Genomic DNA, 24,158 nt, shown 5'->3' with positions numbered 1-24,158 from the left:
GAGAGGGGGGGGGCTGGGAGGCGGGGGGAGTGTGGGAGTGTGCCTCCTCCTGCTGCTGGCTAGCTGGCCACTGCCATCTGAACTGCCTGGTTGGAGTCTCTGGGGCCAGATGTTATAGGGCAAGCTAAAAATAACCAGGCGGCAGGCCACCACTGGGGGGTGGGGTTGGGGGTGGGGGCATGTGCTGGGCGTGGACAAATGATCGGAGGGGGAGCTAAGAGAGTCTGGCAGACCATGCACACTTCTGCTCCCCATTCCAAGGACCCACCTGGCAACAGGGCCCTCTTCTCTGAACATCTGGGAAGAAACCCCTCTACCAGCTGCAGGATGGGCAGCAGCAGAAGGAAGGTCATCTGGGTTCTGTGCTCGCTGCTGCTGCTCCTTGAAGCCAGTTCTGCCAAGAGTATTTGGAAACGGGCATTGCATGCGAGGCTGGCTGAGAAATCCCACGTAAGTGCCTGGATGGGGAGGCTTGGGAGGAGATGGGCCATCCCCAGACGCTGTTTGTTCTGTAGGCGCTCCCCCAAACACAGGCAGGGCAGGTGTCTTTCTTTCTCTGTGAGTGTCCAAGTCGGGCAGTGGGCAGATGGAACTCCCGTCTTCAAAAGGCTCCTTGCCTGGAAGCAAAGAAGCAAAGAGAACATCAGAAGTGTGCACGGGGCCTGTGATGTGCTTTTGCCTGCCGAGTCTCCTTTCTCTTGGCAAGTAGCCCCCGGGTCCAAGGACTTAAGGCTGAGCGCTGTCTCGCAACCAGTGTTTTATACAATGTACTTATGCATGCATGCAGTTATTTACTCATTCAGTAAACGTTTACTGGAAACTGCTCTGGGCCAGGCACTGTGGGGGGTCCAGTGAGTACAAGATGGCAATACCAGCTCCCACCCTTCAGGGCAGCAGAGGCAAGTGGTGGGGGGGGAGGCAGTCAGGTGACAGGTGACGGCAGAACAAAGGGATGGCCTGACATAACAAGTGACAAGAAGCATGTGCCCTGGAGCCAGGTGTCTGGGTTTGAATTCAGGCTCTGCTGCGCACCAGCTGTGTGACGTCAGGCAAATCGTTTGGCCTCTCTGAGCACCAATGATCTCATCTGCTCATTTGAAAAAGTCAGAATGATAGGTTCCTTTCAACAAACGTGTTTGCTCACCACTGTTTACCAGGCACTGTCCTTGGCTGTGGGGACACAGCCATCAGATCCCTGTCTTCAGGAGTCCATGCTACAGTAGGAGAGGCAGAAAATAAGTGAGAAATAAAAGGAAAACGTAGTGGGTTTGGTGACAAATGCTGAGGGGAGAAATACAGCAGGAAGGGGACTAGAAGAGAGGGTGGGAGCGGGGAGGAAGGTGCAATCCTAGATCCTCCCCACCCCGGAGCAAAGAAGCATAGAAGGTCAAGGAGATAACTCCAGCGCTCAGCATAGGTGTGAGCATCAAGTGACTCAATATGCAAGAAGTGCTTACTTAGCACATAGCAAGCGGTCAGTGCATGTGGGTGACATTCAATTAAATAATGGTGAAATCAGTTGATGCTTGCCTCCCCAGGTGGAATATAGGTTCCTCAGGGTACAGCCTCATTCTGTCTCATTTTTTGTAGTTCCTGATGTCTTGCCAGGTGGCTGTCACTAAGTTGGTGCCCAATACATTCTTGTGGGGAAATTACGGGCAAATACAATGGAAGCACAGAAGAACTTATGCAGCTCTGCCCCAGGATAGTCAGGGAGAATTTTCCAGGGTTGGGGGCATTCAATCTGGGGCTTTGAAGGATGAATAGGAGTTTGCCAGGTAGAGACATGGGAGAAAGACTGTTTAATGAACCTAGGTACTATGAGGTGTACTAAACTATATTGAGGCTAATCTCAGCCTCCAGGGCTTACATTTTATAGGCCATGCAGGAGGTCACTGGGAGTGGAAAAAAGTAGTAGTGGCTGGAATGAGGGTAGGTGTTTGGAAGAAGAAAAGCTCATGTGAGATGGTATAGTCACAAAAGGCTTCCTGGAGGAGGTGAGACCCTGGCCAGATCTTGAAGAATTATTAAGAATTTGGAGAGCCCGGCTGGCGTGGCTTAGCAGCTGAGCATCGACCTATGAACCAGGAGGTCATGGTTTGATTCCCACTCAGGGCACAATTCCCAATGTGGAGCATGCAGGAGGCAGCCAATCAATGATTCTCTCTCATCATTGATGTTTCTATCTCTCTTTCTCCCTTCCTCTCTGAAATCAATAAAAATATATTTTAAAAACACACACACACAACAATTTGGAGAAAGGAAAAACAAAGAAGTTGAGAAAGGCCATTCCTGGAAGAAGACTCCATGTGGCTGAGGGTTGGGGGCAGAACTGGTGTGTCAGAGCCCTGAGGGGCCGTCCTTCCTACAGGAGAGGGCTGTGTGTGGAAGGAGGGAGAGGGAGCCTTCAGGTTTCACTGCTCCGTGCTCTTTGCTGGCCTAAAGGATGACTGCATCCTCCTAGGTATTGGCACTTGGTACCACAGAGGGGTTTCTGATACATCACCTGGTCTTATCGCCACCTAGTTGTGGGGTGTCCTAGGAGCAGACATCTCACTGGGAGGAATGGCAAGTCTGGGGTGTTGAGGATGATGTACTTAGGGGATGGGGTAGTCTCTTTAAAACACAGGCCTGGCCCTGGCCAGATGGTTCAGTTGGCTGGAGCATCATCCTGTACACCAAAAGGTTCCGGGTTCGATTCCCAATCAGGGCACCTAGGTTGCGGGTTTGATCCCTGGTTGGGGTGTGTACGAGAGGCAACCAATTGATGTTTCTCTCTTACATCAATTCTCTCTCTCTCTCTCTCTCTCTCTCTCTCTCTCTTCCTCTCTCCCTCTCTCCCTTTCTGTCTCTCTAAAATTCAATTAAAAAAAAAAAACCACCCAGGCCGGGGTGGGCCTCAGACACCGAGTGAGTTGCGTCTAGCCATCCTTTGTCAGGAGCAAGCACCTGAAGTGTGCCCTCGCTGGGTCGGAAGTCTCCCTGGTGATCACCAGCACCAGCACCCTCCCCCGTGCCCAGTGCTGACACAGGAGAGGTTAGTACAAGAACTGCCTCAGAGCAAGCCCCTGGGGGACGACAGCCTGTTGACGTGTGGCTCAGAGGATAGGGAGGCTGGACAGGGTCCAGGCCCAGGAATTCATCTCGCCAGCTGTGCAGCCTTGGGCTACTCCCTGCCCCTCTCTGAGCCTCAGGTTGTTGCCTGGGAAATGAAGGCAGAGGACCAGATGGCTTCTAGGACTCTTCTCTTTCTGATTCCAACTCCCAAGCAAATGTCCAACAGGGAAGTTAGGAGTCCTAGGAAGCAGAGCCCACACACTCAGACAGGACTTTCCCATGTGGCCCCCGCTGCCCCCACCCCAAGCTGAGTCAGACCTTCAGCCCTGAGGGCGGGCCAAGGTCGGGGGGCAAGGCCAGGGGCCCAGTAGCACGCTGAAGCCAGGTTGGACCCACTTGGAGAGTTAAACAGAGCCCTTACTAAAGATTAAATCCTACGATTTAAATTATAAAAAGGAAGGAGGCACTCATTAGAAATGAATCACTTCCTACGTATTCCACTACATCTCACTGTTCCCTCTGCTCTCAAGATTGCTAATGCCGATGGTATCCGTGTGGTGGAAATAGTAGATATTGGGGACCTATTGCTTCTCCTCATTCAGCACCCTCCGCAGGTGGCTAAAACCGGCCACGGTGGGAGTCTCAGCCTATGGACACTGGCCAAGGCTGCACCTGAGAGCTGGTTGTTGACGCTGACCAACCGTTGGCCGTCTGCCCGCTGCCGCAGGCACCCTCTCTCACCTTCTCACAGCCCCGTCCGTCGGCAGAGTGGGCAACGGGCCCGAGGAATTTCCTGAACACTGTGTACGTTACAGCCCGGGACTCAGACAGCGCCAGAGAGGACGGCATGCCTTCTGTTCCCACGGAACCCCTATGGAGGCCTGTAAGGAGAAGGCCTCTCCCCTCTGAGCCTCAGTTTCCTCCTCTGCAGCACTGGGGCGCCTGCTGTGCAGTCCAATGAGAAGACCATGGAGAGCCTTGAGCTCCGTGCCTGGCAAAGAGCCACCTTCTCCACATCTGCACTATTCAAAACAAAACAAAACAAAACAAAACAAAAAAAACAAAACAAAACGCAAAGCCAAATGTTTAGGAGGCTAGATAAGACAGAAGTGGAATGTTCGTTAGTAGCCTAGTGGCCTGTTCTGGGAGCTCAGGGTCAGTTCCGGGGAGCTGGTGTTCGGGGCCTCTTTCCTGGCATTTACTGAAACTCATAAGAACACTTCCTCTGCGTCAGGCCAAGCGCTGGCCACGCATTAACTCGCAGGATCCTCTCAATGCATCGCATCTGCCGGGTGGGGCCCATTGCCACTGCCATGCCAGCCTGCAGATTGGATGGCCCCGCGATCCCAGCGCGTCGCTGTGCTGTGGGTCTGTTTTGCCCCTAAGCTCCCATCCAGGGCAGCGGCAAGTGGCTGCGCAGTGTGCACCCTGCCCAGAGGTGCCTGCCCCGTGGAGGGGACAGGGAGGGGCTGCACAGCCAGGAGCTAGGGGGACCTCTTTGTCATGCATCCTGCTCCCCGGGCGCCCTCCCTTCGCGCTTCGTCCACCCGGAGCTGCACAGCGGTTTAGGGTGGGTAGTCATGTCCTAGGCTGGCGGCTTCCCTGATAAAGTGCTAATGATATGCTAAGGCCATTCAACCGCTCTTTACCTGAACTGGGCCTGTCTATTGCCTTTTTGCATCCACAATAACTGTCTTTTGGGGACGAGTGCAAAAGCCCTGTAGGACCTGGCAGCCCGTGCATGTCCCCCAGGCTCCCGAGCTGGTCCTTCTCTCCCGTGTGGCTCGGTTTAGTTTTCAGGAACCACTTTGGCAGATGACCAAGGAAAGCAATTACTTTGCTTTATCTGTGTGACCTTTTGTTTGGTGTTTGTCACTTGTCCTGGAGCCAGGGCACATGAAGGCAAGAACAGCATCATCGGGTTCAGCTCAGCTCTCCTTGTTCCCAGCCCCCGGGCCTGGCACGTAGTTGGCCTGGGAACTATGAAGTTACCATTAAAGGGATGAATAAATTACATGAAAACCTTCCAGAACAGGATAGAGGGGATGGAAAGTTCTAGAAGACGTCCAGGTGCACAGCAGTGCTCAGCAGACACCCAAGGATTGGTCGAGTTTGCAGTCTTGCTCTCAGCCTGCATGAGCTGGGCTTGTCCCCAGTGTGAGGTCCCAGTTTGGGGGCACCTCTCCCAGGAAGTCCCTTTAGCCGTGCACCAAATCCTGCTCTCAGAGCCCAGTGCTGAGATCCCAGGGCATCCGGAAATGGCATTCGCCAGTGCACACGGAACCCTATGTCCTCTGTTCTAGGGAGAGACATATTTTTAGATCTTTGACGTCCAAATTCCTAAGGAAGAGTGAATAATGCTTAGAGGAACATTGGCCTTCTTCCTGTACCACACAAACGAGTCCTGGGGTGCACTTTTATTGGCCTGACTGTTAAGTTGCTGGAACATTCCAAAGAAAGGGAAAGCTCTTGCTAATGGAATGAATGGGGTGGGGAGGGCTGAGGGAGGGACTCGGGGAAATTGGGAGGGGTCTGGAGACTGGATTCTTTCTCCTTAAATGGAAATGGTTTCAAACTTTTTCCTGATTATAAAAATGATGTTTATTGTAAAGAAATACAGACAGACTGTCCTAAGTAAGTAAAAATAACTTAAACTCTTCCTCTGACATAAGCTCTGTTGACATTTTAGGGTGTGTTTGCCTAGACTTTACTGAAGCCATTGTATTCTGCATGCATTTTTTTTCTTAATAGGATTTTACTCATATTGTTTTTTAGAAATTTTCATTAGGATAAAATTCACATAACCATTTTAAAATGAATAATTCACTGGCATTTAGGACATTCACGATATTGTGCAGCCAACACCTTTCTCTAGTTCCAAGTCATTTCCATCACCCCAAAGGGAGATCCCAGGCCCATTAAGCAGTCACTCCCCACTCCCCTGGCAACCACCTATCTGCTTTCCGCCTCTCTGCATTTGTCTGTTTGAGACATACTATAATCATAAAAGCCTAGTATGCTAAGTGTCCAGTCATCCGGTGACCGGTCAACTGTTCAACCAATCAAAGCGTAATATGCTAATGATATGCTAAGGCCACTCAACCGCTCGCTATGACGTGCACTGAAGACCAGGGGGCAGTCGACCAGTTGCTATGATGTGCACTGACCACCAGGGGGGCAGATGCTCTGACTGGTAGGTTAGCTTGCTGCTGGGGTCTGGCCCATCGGGACTGAGGGAGATGGGCCAGACACGCCTTGGAGCCCTCCTACGGTCCCTCCCCAGCCCTGATTGTGCACCGGTGGGGTCCCACGGCCTGGCCTGTGCCCTCTCGCAATCCAGGACCCCTTGGGGGATGTCAGAGAGTTGGTTTCAGCCCGATCCCGCAGACCACTTCCCTCGGGTGGGTGCCAGACGCAGGGCTCACAGCTGGCGAGCGCTGCTGCAGCGGCGAGCCTCTTCCAATTGGGACTGATTGGGACAGTGGGGCTGGAATGAGCGGGAGCAGCAGGTAGGAGCTGCAGGCAGCATTGGACTGTGGGTTTCAGCCCGATCCTCGCAGGCCACCCCGAGAGACCCCACCCGTGCACGAATTTGTGCACCGGACCTCTCGTTTCATATAAAGGGAATCATGTCGTGCATAGAATTGTGTCTGGCTTATTCTTACTGTTTTGTACCTTGTGTGTTTCATTGAACATATATGGTGCGTATGTTAATATGGTAGATCTGTGTCCCCTTTTCAAAGGCTGCTATGGTGCTCCAAGGTACAGATGAGCCATTATCTATTTATCCAGCCTCCTTTGGTTGGACATCCGGGAATCAGACTTAGACTAGCAGCATTGGGCTTCCTACCAACGGAGCCAGAACTGACATTTTCCTAACCTGCCTGCCTAATAGCAGCAGAATGGCTTTGCACATCTGCAGAGGCCTCCAAGACTATCTCCCCAAAGAGGGGAAATTAGCCCCCAGGCCATTGACCTGAAGAGAGTCATTTATATCCAAGGAAGGCATGCAGTCCTGGAAAGCGCCCACTGCAAATGTGTCCCGCAGCTGCTTGATAATAGACCTGCTATACAGTCAGTCCCTTAGCGGGAATGGAAATAACAGATGAAGATCCCAGGTTCCTCTGGGTTTTCATGAAGGATGCTGTCAGCCAAAGGTGAGCTGCCATTTGACCAGGGGGATTTGACCTGCCGTTATTTTATTTAGGCTCAGTGGCAGTGGAGGGGTGGGCGGGCTGGGGCTGCAGAGAGTGTAGGTGCCTGGGACACAGGTGGGAACAAAACCAAGTCCTGTGTGAGGGGAGAAAAACAAGAAACTGATGAGTCTGTCAAACACAGTGCTCCCGTGGTGATCAGGGGTTTGGAGCTACTTAAAGGCCAGAGCCAGGCAGGGATCTTGGGTGAGAGGCCCAGCCCATGCAAAGGCCCAGCTGTGGGATGGGCTTATCGTGTTCCAGAGGCTTCACGGAGGCCAGGGCACTGGACAGGAATGAGCAAGGGCAGAGTGGTGGGAGGGAGGTCAGAGACATGGAAGGTTGGGGGCAGCTCAGGTCTGATCTTTAGGCCAAGGACTTTGGCCTTTAGCCCTTCAATACCACCCTCCCCAGGTGGCTGGGAAGCCATTGAAGGGTGATCTATTTATTTCTTTTTTAAAAAATATATATATTTTATTGATTTTTTACAGAGAGGAAGGGAGAGGGATAGAGAGTTAGAAACATCGATGAGAGAGAAACATCGATCAGCTGCCTCCTGCACACTCCCTACTGGGGATGTGCCCACATCCAAGGTACATGCCCTTGACCGAAATCGAACCTGGGACCCTTGAGTCCAAAGGCCGACGCTCTATCCACTGAGCCAAACCGATTAGGGCTGATCTATTTATTTCTTTGATGAAAGTCCATTCTTTCTCAGAACTCCAGGAAACATCCTTTGTTTAGGACCTTCTTTGAATATCACCTTGCAGAACATGAAATATTTTCCCAAGCATTTCATCCTTTAACCTGGGCCCCTTGGGGAAATCAGTCCTTTATCACCCACCACCATCTGTTGTCTCCAAAGCCCCATCTAAATAACTCCGGGAGATTTGACTTCTAAGGCGCTTATCTCTTTTGTTCTCTCCGAATTCTGTGAAACGTTTGAACTTTCCTCTGAGAGTAGTGGCACATCTAAAATTGATCTCTCTCTATACCCCTAAGGTTGGGGGTGCCATTAGGGGAGTACTTGCCTGGGAGGCGTCGAAGGTGGTGAAAAGTATTTCATTTCTTATCTCCAGTTTCTGTTAAATTTCATAAATGAGGCTTGATATAAAAACAGGCTAAGTGGAAAAACCAACCGGCTCCTCCAGACCACGCATTCCCATCACCCCCTGAAGGAGGCCGGGGCCGTTGTCACATTCAATCAGGATTTAAAAGGTGGGACCCCGACATGAGTCCAATGTCGTTAATTCTGAAGAAAATGAATTAAGAGCTAATGGTGTAGGATTATGCCCCCTGCTTGCAGCTTGGAAGTTATTCACAATGGCACTTGGAATTAGGGGGCCTGGGCTGAGCAGGGCAGAGTGAAAAGGCTGAACCAGGAGACAGAAGTTCCATGCTCCCATCTTCCCTTTGTTTTGGGGAAGAACCACCAATCTCCTGAAACCTTCCATTCCTTACCTGCACGTGTTGGCTTTGTGCTCATTTTCACTTTACACAAATTTAATAACCTATATTAGAAAGAAAAGATGAATTCTCTGGATGAAGCTGGGGTGGGGACCAGAGACCAACCTGCCCAAGCTCTTTGGAGAGTGGGGGTGGGGGTAGGGATTTGGGGTGGGGGTGAGGAGTCCTGGGAGGGAGTTTGAAAAACACTAGTCCTTGTAATTACACCAATTCCAAGATGCTCCTCCTCTGGACCTACTCTCGGTGGCCTGACGCCCTCTACAGGACATTAGGAGTAGCGCATGGAGTTTGCAGCCACCGCAATAGCTGTGTGGGAAGGATGTTTAGGCATCCTTGACCTTCTGTCTTTTTAGTCGAGATCAGATGGCATATGCCATTTTGTATCTTGCCTTCTCTCTTTTTTTTACTAACGTAAGTGTTTTTCCTGTCATTAAAAATTCTTCGTAAGTACTTCTAAAGGTTTAATTGTCTTCTTTAAATTGAAAAATTTAACATGTGCATGGCAAAACTCTTTTGCACTAGTTATATACATAATAAAATAGTGAGCAATGAGGAGAAATCTCTCTTGGCTTCAGAACCTAATTCTTCTCTCTAAAGGCAATCCTTGATAACAGTTTCTTGTGTATTCTTGTATCTCCTTCCACAAAAATATTACAGGCCTATCCTACCTAATAAAAGAGTAATATGCAAATTGACTGCACCTTTGCTAAACCCAAGCCATGCCCACCAGCCAATCAGGACGAGTACGCAAATTAACCCAACCAAGATGGCGGTTAATTTGCATATCAAGACAGTGTAGGAAGAAGCCAAGCGCTGCAGAAGGGAGCGAAGCTGCGGAGAAGCAAGCAGGCAGGGCCAGCGGAGAAGGGAGGCAAGCAGGCGGGGCGGGGGAGAGCACAGCAGGAAGCCCTATTGCAGGAATCTTCCTGCAACGGGCTACTAGTTTATATATATATAAAAGGGTAATATGCAAAGTGTTCCCTCGGGAGTTAGACCCGGAGACTGGGAGTTCAATTGCTTGCTATTATGTGTGCTGACCACCAGGGGGCGGCATGGAATGAAGGAAGGCCCCAGCCAGCAGCCAGCAGCTGAGGAAGGGAGGCCCTGGCCAGCAGCAGAAGGCCCTGATCAGCTCTGATTGCCAGCCAGGCCTAGGGACCCTACCAGTGCACAAATTTTGTGCACTGGGCCTCTAGTACAAATATATACATATTACATGTGTGTATATGTGTATTTGAAAACATAGTTAGGTGCATAACAAACAAACTGTTCTTTACCTTAATTTCTTCATGAACCACAATGTCATGGTGATCTTTCATAAGCAGGTTAGGGGTAGGTTTTGACAGGTACATCCTACTCCAGTCTGCAGACAGACATTATTTACTTGGACAGCACAGGGGGTGGGATTTTGAAATATGTGTAGGAATATGGCAGGGGAATGAGGGGGTTTATAAATAGGAATGTAGATGACAGGAGCAGTTTTGGCATAGGCCAGGGGGTAGGGCAAGACACGGTGTTTCTTCTCAATGAACCTGTTCTATATCTAACTATGGTGTGTGTGTGTGTGTGTGTGTGTGTAAGATCTGCCCTCCACACACCCCACTTTCATATCCAGGAGCAGGACAGTGTTCCTGTTATGGATGGGGTCAGAGAGGCCCAGGGTGAATTGCCTGGTGTGACAAACTCCCCCAACCTCCCCTCTAACATGCATATTTTATTAGTCACGTGCCTGCAAGTCCTATATGTTAAGCACTGTGTCTTTTAACTTTTATTGAAACATAATGCCAAAAGGCCCAAAGAATCGTGTGCCCAACTCCACAAATCTGCACCAAGTGAACCAGCAAGAATCAGAGCAGGGCCGGCCTCCAGGGACCCCCGTGCTCTCCCAGCCACCAACCACGAAGTGGCCACTGTCCTAACTTCTCTCACCAGACAACACTTTTGCCTCTTCTTGAACTAGAATATAAACAGATGGTGTGTTCTCTTGTGAGCTGGCTTTTTTTTTTTAAAAAAAAATCAATATTATGTTTGTGAGATTTACCCAAGTTGTATGGATTTATCCATTCTATGTATGAATTGTAAATTCTTAAAGCCCCATATGGATTATAAGATATATATGCATATAGATATATATATGTGCATGTACATACATATGCACGTTTTTATATATGCATATAGACACACATATCTAGCCTGTTATATATACATGTATAAAATACATGTGATGTATTCGTGTATATATATCAGGATAGACGCTTAACATACAAACTGGTCGCATTCGTTTATCCTTTTTGCTGCCCATGGGCTTGCCCTCATCTCAGTTGGAGGCTATTACAAAGAGAAACGTCGCTAATCCTCAGAGCAACCCGCCCAGGCTGCTTCTGCTGTGCTTACAGGAAGACTCAGAAGCTCAGAGAGGCCCAGCGACCGGCCCATTGCGCGCAGCTCCAAGCAGCCCTGGGCACCATTGACACTGCCCTCTCCCCGCAGGCCGAGGAGGCGGCCAGCCCCTGGCAGCCCCGCGCGGACCGCTGCCCGCCGCCCCCGCGCTCGCTGCCCCCTGGAGCCTGCGAGGTGGAGCCCTGCCAAGGCCACTCCGAGTGCCCGCAGCGCCAGCGCTGCTGCTACAACGGCTGCGCCTACGCCTGCCTGGAGGCCATGCCGCCCCCTCCAGGTAGGCGCCCCCGGGCTGGGGAAATGGGGAGGCGGCGGGTGCGGGTGGGCGAGGGAGGAGGGAGGGGGACCCAGGTGAGCTGTCCTGCTGGGCCCTGCCCAGAGGTGTGGGCTGGGAGGAACGCAGGTGGACGTGCCCGTCTGTGAAACGGGAAGGTTGCGGCTCGCTGAGCCAGCTCCAAGCTGGGGGTACTGAGCGCGCTGCCCTCAGGGAGCTCCAGGGCCGGAAACGTGCGCTCTGGGGGGGGGGGGGGGGGGAAATGACCCCTCCTGTGAAGATGGGGGAGATTTCTCATTAAAAGACCGGACCCCATTCCCTGGGCCACCGTCTGCTGGAGCCTCATGTGCCCATAGGTGGCAAGGGGGCCTCCAGTTCTCCACGGACCCCACCAGGTCCCTTTCACTCACATGCCTGGCCCCGGGGGGCATTTAAGATGGAGACCTGGGACCTTAGCAGTCCAGGTGGGGTGTGCCCAGAGAGGCAGGGGGATGCAGACCCCCGGGTTCAAATTCGCGGGCTAGCTGGTGGCCTCCTTAGACCTCCCCCCTCCCCCAAACACAAGTAGAACGGGACGGAAATGAGGAAGGGCAGCTTATGGCGGGCCTGATCCTTCGGAAGTGCTTGGGCCCTCGCAGGTCATCAATAACATGTATAATCTTAAGGAGAATCCCTTGGGGAGAAACAGTTCTCAGAGATTCATCTTTGAAAGGAAGGAGTTTCAGATTCCTTTTGGAGAGAAGGTTTAGGACAGGATGGAAGGGAGCCCATGGGGAACACTGAGGGGGTAGGGGCGGGAAGGAGGAAAGGAGGGAAGGGGAGATGGACAGCTACCTCCCTCTGGATGGAGAAAACGTGCCCCTAATTGGTTAAGGGGGCAGCACAGTCTCCACTCTCAGTCCTGCTTGGACTGCACCTGAGGGTTCCATGGGCTTCAATTACTGAAGGTGGCTCAGAGGTTAGCCTCTCTCCTCTCCTCCCGAGGCCAAAGCTAGAGCGACCACAGTTTCTTTCCTTTGGAGTGAGATCACAGCCCTTAAAGCTGCTCATAATCACAGTCTCGGGGCGTTTGAGCACTGCCTCTTGTTCAGAGACTGGGCAGGCACTCAGGACCAGGCGGTTCCTACAAGACCCTTTATAAGAAAGACGACATGGCGCCCCCTCCTGGTGGAAGAAGCAATTACGTAGGCGCTTCCCTCCAGGTGTGCAAGTATAAAAGGCTGCCCCTTCCTTCGGATTGCGGATTGCGACACGGCACAGGGATTGTAGCCTCACTGCCGTCCAGGCCAGCTGCTCCTAGCAGTGCACAGCTGTACAGCTGTCCCTGACATTCCTGGCGGCCTTTCCGTACATCATCTCGTTTTATGCTCACGCAGTCGCAGGAGGTGGAGAGACTGTTGTCAGCCCTAGTTTACCATGGAAGACAAGCTCAGAGGAGCCGAGCCACCTGCAGAGGTCATACAGCAGGCAGAGCTAGAGTTTCAGCCAGTCATCTGAGAGGTGTCCACTGCCTCAGGCCCCGAGTGGAGGGTTGTGGGGCCCCTGCTTCAGTACCTGCCGTATACAGGGCCCCTCACTGCCTGAAACAGCCCAATCCCAGACACCCACACGGCTCACTTCCTCCTCTCCTTCAGATCCTTGCCCGGAGGTGGCCACTTTCTCGGGGAAGATTCCCCTCTCTGCATGGCAGTCCCTCCTCCAGCCATCCCTCACCCTCCTTACCTGCTTCAGTTTCCCTTACAGTCCACTCCGAATATTGTGTTTTATTTGTGTGTTCACTGACTGTTTCCCCCACGTGAAGGTCAGCCCCACAAGGAGAATTTGGTCTATTTTATTCACTGCTATATCCCCACCATCTAGAACAGTCTCTGGGCCCCTAAAAGTTATTCAATGAATCAATGATTCATAAAATAATAAAATGACTAGTTTCCACTGGCCAGCAGAAAGAGACATTAGTTAGTCATAATAACAATGGTAATGATATTTAACACAAGGTTCCTCACCCTTGGCACTCTTGGGGGTTAGATAATTCTACTTGAGGTTGTGTTGGGGGGCTGACCTGGGCATTGTAGGATATTGAACAGCATTCCTGGCCTCTATCCATTAGATGCCAATACTACCCCCACTCCACATTGTGACAACCAAAAATATCTCCAGACTTTGCTAAATGTTCCGTGGAGAACAAAATTGCTTCGGACTGAGAACCATGATCTTATATGAGCAGATGACTTGGAGTGCATCAGGCCCTATTCTGAGCAGCTTATACACTTCATTGCATTCCTGGGAGCGGGGGGGGTGGGGTGGGGGGGGGTGGAGAGACTGTTTTCAAAAGCGAATCTTGAGATAAGGGCTGGGGTACAGGGAGTTTAGGTAGCAGGTGACCCCAGGAAGTTCTAGTGAAGAAGCAGAGAGGTGAGCCTGTGGGCCTTCAGGCCTTTAGGAGTCTGCAAACTGATGGCAGGCCTTAACCAAGTTTCAGTATTCCAAAAAGTATAGCAAAATGTGTACAGTTCCCTGCTGCTCAGAAACCTTTGACCAATGCAGAGGAGAATACAATTGATAAATATTGATAGGTTTCCTATCGGTAAAAGATAGCACTGAAAACATTTTCTATTGTGTGGTGGGAAGAAGAAGGGAAAAACCAGAAGATTGGAAATAGTGGCTGCGGAGCGTCATCATGCCATCCCTCTTGTTTGGAAATTGCAAATTATTGGTTTGTTCCCCTGCTGTTTCAATGTCCACGCTGTGAGATGATCCAGCATTTTTACCAATACCCATCTATGTACTTTCAAAGGCGCTAGACAGCACATGAACCTCTTTAATTTTGTCATGTTTCTGATTCCGACTAAAGCAGAGGTCAGAAGCAAATGTAATCTCAGACCAATTTCATTTGATCTCCAAAGTGCTTTAAAATTTTTAAATTACTAGATGCCAAACATTTAAATACCAGAAGATTTATATTAGTTAGATTTATAGCTTAAATCAAAAATCAGCTCTGGAAACACCGGGAACGGCTGACCAAAGCTGACCAACAGCTGACCCACTGAGGCAGAAACCCGCTCTAGTTTGCCATATCTGTTTGTCCCCCCTGGCCCGATTCTCTCCTTTATATTATCTATCTGCCTCCGGGAGGTATTTGGGCTTTCAACCCCTGCTTTGGATTTTTGAAGACCTTTCAGTCTACTAAGTGGGTCACTCTTCTGGTTAAAAATGTGCTCGTTATAGAACAAGCTGTGCTACTGTAACAAAAAGACCCATAAACTCAGGGGCCCAACCTATGAGGCGTTTACTTCTCCCTCAGTTAATAGGCCAGAGGTAGACAGATGGTTCATGGCAGCCAGGTGGCTCTGATCCACAGTCATCCAAGGACCCCAGGTTCCCTCCATCTTGTTGCTCCACAAGATCCTAGTGGCTCCCAGCCTGTGGGAAGAGGGAGAGAGAAACAAAGGGGAGAAAACAGGCATCGATGCAAGAGCAAGACCAGAAGTTACACCATCACTTCTGCTCACATTCCATTGGCCAGAACTCGGTCACACGGCCACACCTAGTTGCAAGAGAGGCTGGGAAATGTAGTCAGTCTCCAGCTAGGCCACACAGTGGCCAGCCGAAACTCAAAGTTTTATTACTAAAAGGAAAGGGCAAGTGTATGCTGGAGAACCACCACTGTTTCTCCCCCAGAGGCTGGGGCATTTCTCAGCTGCCTGAGGAGGGCCTCAATTTAACCATGTGTTATTTTGTTAGTTGTAGATTGGCTGGTAGAGCCGAAACCTCGATGGCTTGGTGGCAATGGCTGGCTCCTGGATGGCCCCGAGGAGGTGTTACAAGGTACTTACAGGATCAAGCCCAGACCTGACGTCATAGCCAGGATCCCCCTTTTCAGCTGCCACCAGAATACTGATAATAGGGGCTTCCTCTGCTCTAGCATGCTGCCTGCCCCCAAATACTCAGACCTCTTAGAGCCTCCCCCCCGCCAACCCAGAGGCAGGGGGCCTTGGCCAGGCTCTTAGCATCCCCAGGACAATACAGAGTTTGACTCTCCCTGGGAATGGGGCCCCCTTCCTGGTGGAGAATTGAGAGCGAGGGTGCATGGGGCTGGTTTACAGATCCCTAAAATCCTAGTAAGGGGATTGCTGCCTCCTGATGATGGAAGCAATGATGATGGAAACCACATGTGGGCCCGGGACCTAGAGAACTGTAGGGTTCAAGTGTGCACCCTTCATGTATGTCATGTGCTTGTGATTCTGCACACTTCTCTGTGTGTGACTGTGTCCATGAGAGTGTACAGCTGTGAAAGAAACTGGCTGTGTATGTCTGAATATTTGTGCATCTGTGTTCATGTAAATGTGTGTAACTATAAGTGTGGATGTGTGTGTGCACGCAGGATTTGTGTGCATATGAACATGTGTGTGGATGGTTGTATGTGTAGTGTATATATGTGTTAGGACTTGTGGGGGTGGTGAAAATGTGTGTGTGTGTGTGTGGATGTGTGAGTGTGTGTGTATGTTTCAGGATTTTTGTGTGTGAATATGTGTGTACACATGTGACTATAAGCATGAGCATATGTGTTTCAGAGTGTGTGAGTGAACATATGTTTGCATAGCACTATGCATCTGAGGGCACGTGATATGACTTTGAACTGCTCCTTGCATGTGTATGTGTTCATGTGTGCATATGTGCATGTGCACACATGACACTGAGTGAAAACCAAGGCTCAGCCTGGGACCTGGGGGCACAGTCGAGATGTGGCCCCTCTGGATAACGTGTTCACTGCGCTCACTGTCTCCATGGCATGTGTCCTTCCCACAGCAGAGACCTGCAGCACCACAGAGGACGGGGCGGAGCCACTCCTCTGTCCCTCAGGCTACGAGTGCCACATCCTGAGCCCGGGTGACATGGCCAAGGGCATCCCCAACCGCGGGCAGTGCGTCAAGCAGGGCCCAGCAGGTGAGTGTGGGTGCCCAAGCCCCGCCCAACCTCACCCTCCTATAACCCCCACATGTCGAGATGAAACCACTGGCCCCCGGAGCCTGGCTGAGGGCTGTTTCTGTCCTACCACCATGACCCTCCTTTCAAATCTCCCATCCTTTCCCCCGAGCCAGCCCTGCGGCCTCCTAGCTGGCTGACCTTGGGGTCAAGTGCTTCAGTCTCTGAGCCTCCAGTTTCTTGTCTATAAAATGGGGCCACTTCATGCTATTATGAGGGTTCATTTAAATCCTACATAAAGGCCTCAGTAAACATCTGAGATTTTATATCCATCTGTGTATCTATGTTTTGAATTATCTGAGAACCCTCATTCAATGTGGCTTGATTAGTCTGTCTTTGGGGAGGAAGGCAGTAAGTAAATCGGCAAGGAGTATGAATAGCATCACTTTAGTTTGCATAATTTTCCCAAGAGTGGAAGGACTGGATGGTGGTACCTAAAACCCACATGTGCCTCATGCAAGACATAAGGTTGAGAGGTTTGGTGTGGATTTGGAAGAAATGTGTGGCAAGTGAAGAATCTGGAACTTCGGGGAGATGTAGGGCAGCTTATCAAAGGTGAGCTCATTGGAGCTTCAAGTCCACATACTCCAAGGCCCACGTCCCCACTTCTGCCCTCTGAGTCAAGATCAAGGATAATTACAGTGACCCTATTGGCCAAAAGGACACATCAGAGTGCATGGTCAGCCAAAGCTTCCGCCCCCCCCCCCGATTTGATAAATTTATTTCTCTCAAGTGTTTCGAGAAAGACATACACATTAAGTCAGTTGCACATTTAGCATCATTATAACTGCAAATAAGAAAATTATGAGACATTAGAACTGTTTTGAGAACCCTGATCGCTGGAATTCTGAGCTTTGAAACAAATTGAACCGATTAGGCATAATTGTGACCTCTCCAACATTTCACTTGCTGTTTGGGTTACTAGCAGGTTCTCCAGCCAGACAGCCTGGGATTCCAGTGGCCTCCGGCCCCTCAATGCTGTGTGTCCCAAATAGTAGAACCTTCCCAGACCCCATTTTCTTTATCTGTACAATGGGCTTTAATGGCTAAGCGGCCATGCCTCGTGCTTCAAAGCACAGAAGAGAAACTTTAGACGCCAAAATCAAACCTTAGGAAGATGGGGTATGCGGTCCACCAAATGCAAACCCCCGAGGGCAGGCCAGCCTGTAGGAACACGCTGGAGTATGAGAGAAGCAGCCTTTATCAAAAGCGAGCTGCGGGGCGAGTCAGGCGTCCTTTGGACTGTAGTGTCATTTTTCATGACTGGAAAGGCCTGGAACCACTCCACCTTTATCATCCCCTGATCTTGCTCATTTCGTTATATGAAAGCCACTTCAAGGCCAGAGATAAGCAAAGAGATCGATGAAGTGATGCCTGCTGTTGATGGAGTGCCTCAGAGATACCGCCTTTACGCTTTAACACAAGCCTGCAGAAGGAGGGGTATGACCAGAAGGCAGTGTCACGTATGCTTAGAGTGAGTGCAGGCTCAGAGCCACTGAAACGGGTTCGAATCCTACGGCTTTCTTCCCTGGTGACCTTGGGCAGGTCACCTAACCTTTCCTAGCCTCAGTTTTTTTCATTTGTAAAAGGAGCTAGTGATGGTCATGATAGTAATTGCTTCCTGGGGTAGTGACAAGGCTTGAATGAGAGAGCACCTGAAAGGCCCTTAGAGCAGCGCCTGACACGTAGTAGGTCCTCAGGGAATGTATGCCACTATCTCTCCGTCTTATGGAAAAGGGAGGACAAGTTCAAGACCTTGCCCAGACAGTGCATGCAGCTAACAAGGAGCAGAGTGGGAATTTGGAGCCTGTTCACCTGCTCCAAAGAACTGTGGTGCGTGTGTGTGTGTGTGTGTGTGTGTGCGTGTGCATGTGTGTGTGTGCGTGTGTGTGCGTGTGCATGCGTGTGTGTGTGTGTGTGTGTGTGTGTGTCCTCCCCTCCACAGGAAGATATGAGCCTTGCAGATAGGAATGCAAATGAAACTTCTACCCTTGGCCCCAGGGGGATTGCCACTTAACTAGAATTGTTGGTACTTTTAGGGAGTTTGAAACCACCCTGTATTCCAACAACTTTCCCTGGAGCAAAGGTCTCAGGAGGGAGAGGGGCACTGTTGAACCAGAGCGATCAGGGAAGAAGCCTTTTATTTTATTTTTTTTAAACTACATATTTTAGTTAGGGAGAGGTGGGGGAATTATGAAATCAAACGAAGGACTTGTATGCATGCATATAAGCATAAACAATGAACGCAAAACTCTGGGGGGTGAGGGCATGAATGGGTGTGGGGTAGGGGGGGTAATGGTAAGATATGTACACATATAATACCTCAATAAAAAAAAATAAAGCAGAAAAAAAACACCCCAAAAAATACATATTTTAGACCAACAGAAAGTGAGATGAATAGTACCTTGGACCCTCTGACAAGTGACTTGGCCGGCTGTGTCATGAGCAGGCATGACCAGCCAAAACTCATCCCAGGGAGAGGCAGGAGCAGGAATGTTTCAGAGAGCCTCGGGCCTGGAAAAGGTCCTGAACCTGGCTTATTGCAGATAAGCTATCCACCCAGCATGCGGGTTGCCCTCCTTGGCCCCTGTTGCCTGTACAATAACTGTCAGTGCTGGTCCCAAACACCCAGATGATTTTAAGGGTGACCACAGCATAAAAGGAAACAAAATGTCCAGCGAGGCATAAGGTGATTTTTTAATTGAGATATAATTGACATATCGCATGGTATGAGTTTCAGGTGCCTAAACGTGATCTGTTAGTGTTGCAGCTGTCAGACATGGCTGAGCCGCTGCAGGGGAGACGTGAGCTGCCCAATATCGGCATTGGCATGTGAAATACTGTGTTCTGACCAGATTTGCACTCTCCCCCAAATGTTTTCCTGCTGTGGGGGCTGAGGGAAGAGGTGGGGTTAATGGCACTCAACAGGGAGAAGCCATTTGAGACATGAAATTGCCAAGGGTTGACCACTTTTTAACACACAAAAATGTCAATTTCATATGGTTCCTTCTACTATTTGCATATATGTGTTGTAAATGAAATTATTTCTTTTCATCCTCACAATAACTGAAGAGGTACTGATTTTATGCCCATTTCCAGGTGAGAAAACTGAGGCTCAGAGAGGATTGGTGAAGCAGTTAAGTGAAGATTCAGTCTCGAGTTACTTTGTCATTTGCAGTAATGACATTTGAATCTCTTTTGAAAGGACTAAAACAATACCATTTACTCCCCAGGTGAACATATTTTGTAATGACATTTGCTAAACAATATGCTGAAATTTTGCATCCAGTTCATCATTGGTCTCAGGACCCCTTTATACTAAAAAAATAATGAGGACCCCCCACAGAGCACTTCTCTGTATGACTGTGATATTTACCATATTAGAAACTAAAGCTGGGACACTGAAAGTACTTATGCATTAATTCATTAAAATAACAATGATAAATTCATTATGTAGTAGACAGAAGTAACACTTTTGTTTAAAAAATAATATTTTTCAACAGAAAAAATACCAGTGAGAGGAATTGTGTGGTTCTACATTTTTACAATTCTGTATATGAGTTAAGAGGACTGGATTCTCACATCTGCTTCTGCATTGGATCAGCTGCGATACCAAAGCCATGTAGCCTCTGGCAAAGTCTACTGTACACTCTTGTTAGAATGAGAATGAAAAACACAAGCAGTTCTTTAGTATTCGCATGAGAGTGGTTTGGGCCTTCTAAAATTCCAGAAAGGCATTTAATCCTCTCACTTGTTTTCCAGAAGAGCCATTCCAAAGACATACAGTTCACAAAAAGTATCCAGGTAAGAGAAGAAGCATTTTTGCTTTACAGAGTCCTAAAAAGGACAGGGAGCATTGTTGGGTGGAGAAGAAAAAGAAAGGCCCAGGGACTCTCAGGAGAACTATCGTTTGAAGCTGCTGAGAAGGGAAATGGCCATAACCTCCCCAGGTGCTTTTATGCCATCAGATGACACTCTGGGGTTGCGGGGGTGGGACGCCAAGATATTTCTGTTCTGAAAGTCTCTCCAACCTGGGCAGTCCTCCAGGTGGCATCTGACATGGACGGGAGCCCTTTCAGGCTGCAGGCTGGAGGGTGGAGGAGCCGCTAGACTGGTGGCTGAGAGGGCCTGCGGCAGCAGCTCAGGGATGTCTCATAGGAGACAAAATAGAAGCTGGGGTTGGTCAACAACGTAAGAGGCCTGTTGTCTGATGCAGGGCGGAGGAGGTATGAGTCGAGAGGCATTCACAGCAAATGTGGTTTCATGGGAAACATCAAACATCAGAACCTGGGATTGGAGAGACTTGCATTCACAGGATTGGAAAATATGGCTGACACCATCATTCCATTCAGTTATCCATTGCTCCGTCCACCCAATAATTCAATCATCTATCCATTCATCATCCATTTAATAATTTATTTAATCATCCATTTATCTATATCCAGCCACCCATCTTTTCATCCAATAATTGATTTAATCATTCCACGCATCTATCATATCTTGATTAAGCATTTATCAAGCATTCTCTGCTTATTCATTCTTTATTCTATTCTTCATTCTGTGCTGGAAGTTGGGCTACGTCTGTGAACATGGCAGACCAGTCCCTGCCATCATGCAGCTAATGTCAACCCGGAAATTCAAACAATAAGCCAAGTGGGTTTTTAGTAACAGCAGGTGTGAAAATCCTGGAAGCAACTAAGCCAGCAGTGCAGCTGGAGCGTTTAGTGAGCGAGGGGGAGAGTGGCAGCAGATGAGGCCAGAATTGTGGGCAGGGCCAGGACACACAGGTGATGGGGCCTGGCGAGGAAAGGGGAGGGACTGCAGGGGGGGGGGACTGTGTACCTCGTTTGTGGGAAACGGGGAGACAGGGCCAGGCTGATGTATTTGGACTTAACTTAGCAGTGATTGGTGAGCCTTTGAGCAGGAATCGACATGCCGGCCCCGACAGAGCCCTGTTCTTTTTGCAGAGGGTGACACCAAGAACGTGGCGGAACATGGAAAAGGAGGACAGAGGCACATTGAATAAAGCGGCCACGGGGTAGGTGGGAGTCGAGGGCAGGGAGGGGGGATTTGTGCAGCCAGCTATCCTAGGTGGCTTTCACCACAAAGTTGACCAGTGGGCGGGCGAGAGTGGGGCTTCACCTGCGGGTAGAATTTTAAACTCCCTCATAATTTCAAAGTGAACAGATGAGAACTCTTTGTGTTGTTAGAGTGGGCGTTTCTATACCCTCCAGACCTACATCCAACGACTCAACTAGGTTGTAACTTAACTTTCCAGTCTTTGCCTTAATGCATCCGTGAACAGGCAGACAAGTCCTCCATTGTCCCATGACATCTGTCCCTCCCTCTGTCACACGATTCTTTCGAGGGCCAGCTCTATGATAGGCAGGCGCTCAACAGTCACGCACGGCACCGCAGTGGGCTGGGAGCTGTGGGGGTGACGCAGTGAAGAGAGCAGACAGAGTTCCTGCTGTGAGGGGTGGGGGGGCGTGCATCTCCTACATCCTTTAGTAGGAGACTGAACAAGTCAACAAGTAAGCCAGCAAGAAAGGGACAGGCTGCAGCGAGTAGTGGGAAGGAAGCGGACAGGCGATGTGGTGCAGAGTAGCCGAGCCTGGGCTGGGAGCAGCTTCTGACAGGGTCAGGGGTCACGGAAAGCTGGGGGAGGAGCGGACATCTGAGCCAGCCAAGACTTGAGATGAGGAGGTGCTGCGTCGGAAGACCTGGAGAATGGGCACCCAGGCAAATAGAGCTGGAAGAAGAAACGTCCTGATGCGGGAAAGATCTTGGCTTAAGCAGCGATTTACAGCCTTTTTCATCCCAGAGCACACACACACTAATCACTAAAATTCTGTGGCACACCAAAAATATATATTATGTTTGCCCATCTGACAAAGAAAAACACACACCAGGTACCATGTTGATTCATTCACACCGGATGGCTATTGTTGTGTTGGCTGTAGTCATTTTAAAATATATATATGTTTTATTGATTTTTAGAGAAAGAGGAAGGGCGAGGGAGAGAGAGAGAGAAGCATTGATGAGAGGGAAACATGGATCGGCTGCCTCCTGCACAGCCCCACTGGGGATCGAGCCCACAACCCGGGCATATGCCCTGATCAGGAATCGAACTGGCGACCTCTTGGTTCTTGGGTCAACGCTCAACCACTGAGCCACACCGGTTGGGCTGTAGTTATTTTTTTATTTGGTAATCGAAGGGAAAGGTGGTCAGGGCCTGTGCCTAAACAGTTAGGCATTGCATGTTTTAAAAATTCTTCTGGCAGCCCGGAGTGCCACAGCACAGTGGTTAGAAATCGCGGGCTTAGAGGAGCCCCAGGGAAGCCCCGGGGTGGGAACAGAATGGTGCTGGGGAGGCCGGCCCCGGAGGAGGTATGGTTAGGCACAGGCTCTGCTCTCAGATGCAGGTGAACACAAGGGTTCTGGGACCCCAGCAACTGGAGGGGTCTTAGCAGGTAAAGCCTAATACCCACCATCCCCTGGGAAAGCTGAACGTCGACACCTGGTCAACAAAAGCCCTTGGAAACGGGCAGTTTCCCCAGGATGTCCTTGAAAGGCATCAGGTTTCAGATTCCAGAGCGTTCTGGTGTGAGACCTCCTGGGAAATCTCGAGCCAGTGGGGACTGACGCGGCAAGTCTATTACCTGCTGATGACAGGAACAGTCCCTGCAGCGGGTCTGACCCACCGCGGGCTGTGAGCCTTAAACGTGCACGTGCTGGGGGCCAGGAGGGAAGGACAGACTGTGAGAGGCCGCTTGGATGGCTTCTGGGAGCCAACAGACCTGGCCTCAAATTCTTGCTCTGCCACCCCATGACCTAGGCAATGACTTCAACTCTCCAGCCTCAGTTTCCTCACCTACAAAATGGGAATGATGGGAGGGAGGTGTTAGGAACTAAGTAAGGTGGTACCTGCAGGGATGTCACAGTGCGTTAAGAATTTAGTCTCAGCAGAGGCTGGCCCCTTTCTGGTGTCCGGTGGGGAAGAAGGAAGAGGATGACACAGATTTGTGACCCCACGTATTGCCTAAGCAATGGCTCATATTCATTTCTTCTTTGCTTACTTCTTAGCTAATTTGAAAGGACATTCCTCACTTTCTGCTAAGCCTTGGACACCGTTGTGTAAGAATGCTTTGACCCTCAGAGGTCATGCCCAGCTCAGAGAGCATCACCTCAGAGATGCCGAGAGACAGGACACGGCTCTCATCCCCAGTGCCCTCCTGGCTGGGTGACGGTGGGAGCCGCTGACCGGCGCCGGGTCCTGCTCTGTCGCCTTGGAAATGCCTGGATCTCACAGACGCTACCTGGGAAGAAGGCACTGCCTTGTGAGCACGGGCGAAGCTCCTTCCTAAGTCAGAGTTCCGTGTCGTGTCATTTACAGCCTTCGTCCAGGCCCGACGCTGGTGGGCACGCACCCAGCCCTCCCAGAGTCTCAAAATATAGCCACGCTCTCCCAATACATTCGCTCATCATAAAATGAAGACGAACGTACCTATCCATGCGTGATTCATTGCTTTAACCACCGGACGGTCTTAAGTCGGACCAGGGCTGAGGCCACTGGCTCCTGGGGGTGAGAGGGAGGGTGAGTGTTGCTGGGGAGTCAGCTCAGCCCTGCTTTCCGGCCACGTGTGGGCTGTTTTGGTTAAGACCCCTCTGAATTGGGTCCTGGGAGGAGGATTTGGTGAAAGTGACATATTATGGAAGTTTCTGGGAAAAACAGGCGGCAGGTGGAGAAGTGGGGCAGGAGGGAAGAGGGTCAGACGAGGGGAGGT

General features: G+C 50.2%; 1 protein-coding gene across 4 annotated transcripts; it reads left to right on the top strand.

Annotated features, from left to right (window-relative positions):
• Nucleotides 1–187: 187 nt before the first annotated feature.
• WFDC1 (WAP four-disulfide core domain 1) lies at nucleotides 188–23,877 on the top strand. Of its 4 annotated transcripts, XM_008140063.3 has the most exons (7): nucleotides 188–450; nucleotides 11,208–11,391; nucleotides 15,130–15,213; nucleotides 16,195–16,332; nucleotides 20,134–20,175; nucleotides 21,339–21,409; nucleotides 23,458–23,522. In XM_008140063.3, exons 1-6 carry the CDS (start codon nucleotides 199–201, stop codon nucleotides 21,395–21,397), a joined length of 759 nt encoding a protein of 252 aa, XP_008138285.3. In that variant the 5' UTR covers nucleotides 188–198; the 3' UTR covers nucleotides 21,398–21,409; nucleotides 23,458–23,522. The 4 variants fall into 4 exon arrangements, with proteins under 4 accessions (XP_008138285.3, XP_027998706.2, XP_054566453.1 ...); XM_028142905.2 differs by lacking the exon at nucleotides 16,195–16,332; XM_054710478.1 differs by lacking the exon at nucleotides 20,134–20,175.
• Nucleotides 23,878–24,158: the final 281 nt, after the last annotated feature.

This window comes from Eptesicus fuscus, chromosome 21, assembly GCF_027574615.1.
Source record: "Eptesicus fuscus isolate TK198812 chromosome 21, DD_ASM_mEF_20220401, whole genome shotgun sequence".
Lineage (NCBI taxonomy): Eukaryota > Metazoa > Chordata > Mammalia > Chiroptera > Vespertilionidae > Eptesicus > Eptesicus fuscus.
The sequence above is the reverse complement of the archived record's forward strand: the minus strand, read 5'-3'. Positions and strand labels throughout refer to the sequence as shown.

What these genes read in the sequence shown, in the direction of transcription:
- WFDC1 (XM_054710477.1), top strand. Translation starts at nt 199, where the DNA reads ATGATCGGAGGGGGAGCTAAGAGAGTCTGGCAGACCATGCACACTTCT. An exon ending in GGCCATGCCGCCCCCTCCAG is followed by an intron (nt 11,392 to 15,129) that starts GTAGGCGCCCCC and finishes TTATTTTGTTAG; the next exon opens with TTGTAGATTGGCTGGTAGAG. An exon ending in CGTCAAGCAGGGCCCAGCAG is followed by an intron (nt 16,333 to 23,457) that starts GTGAGTGTGGGT and finishes CTTACTTCTTAG; the next exon opens with CTAATTTGAAAGGACATTCC.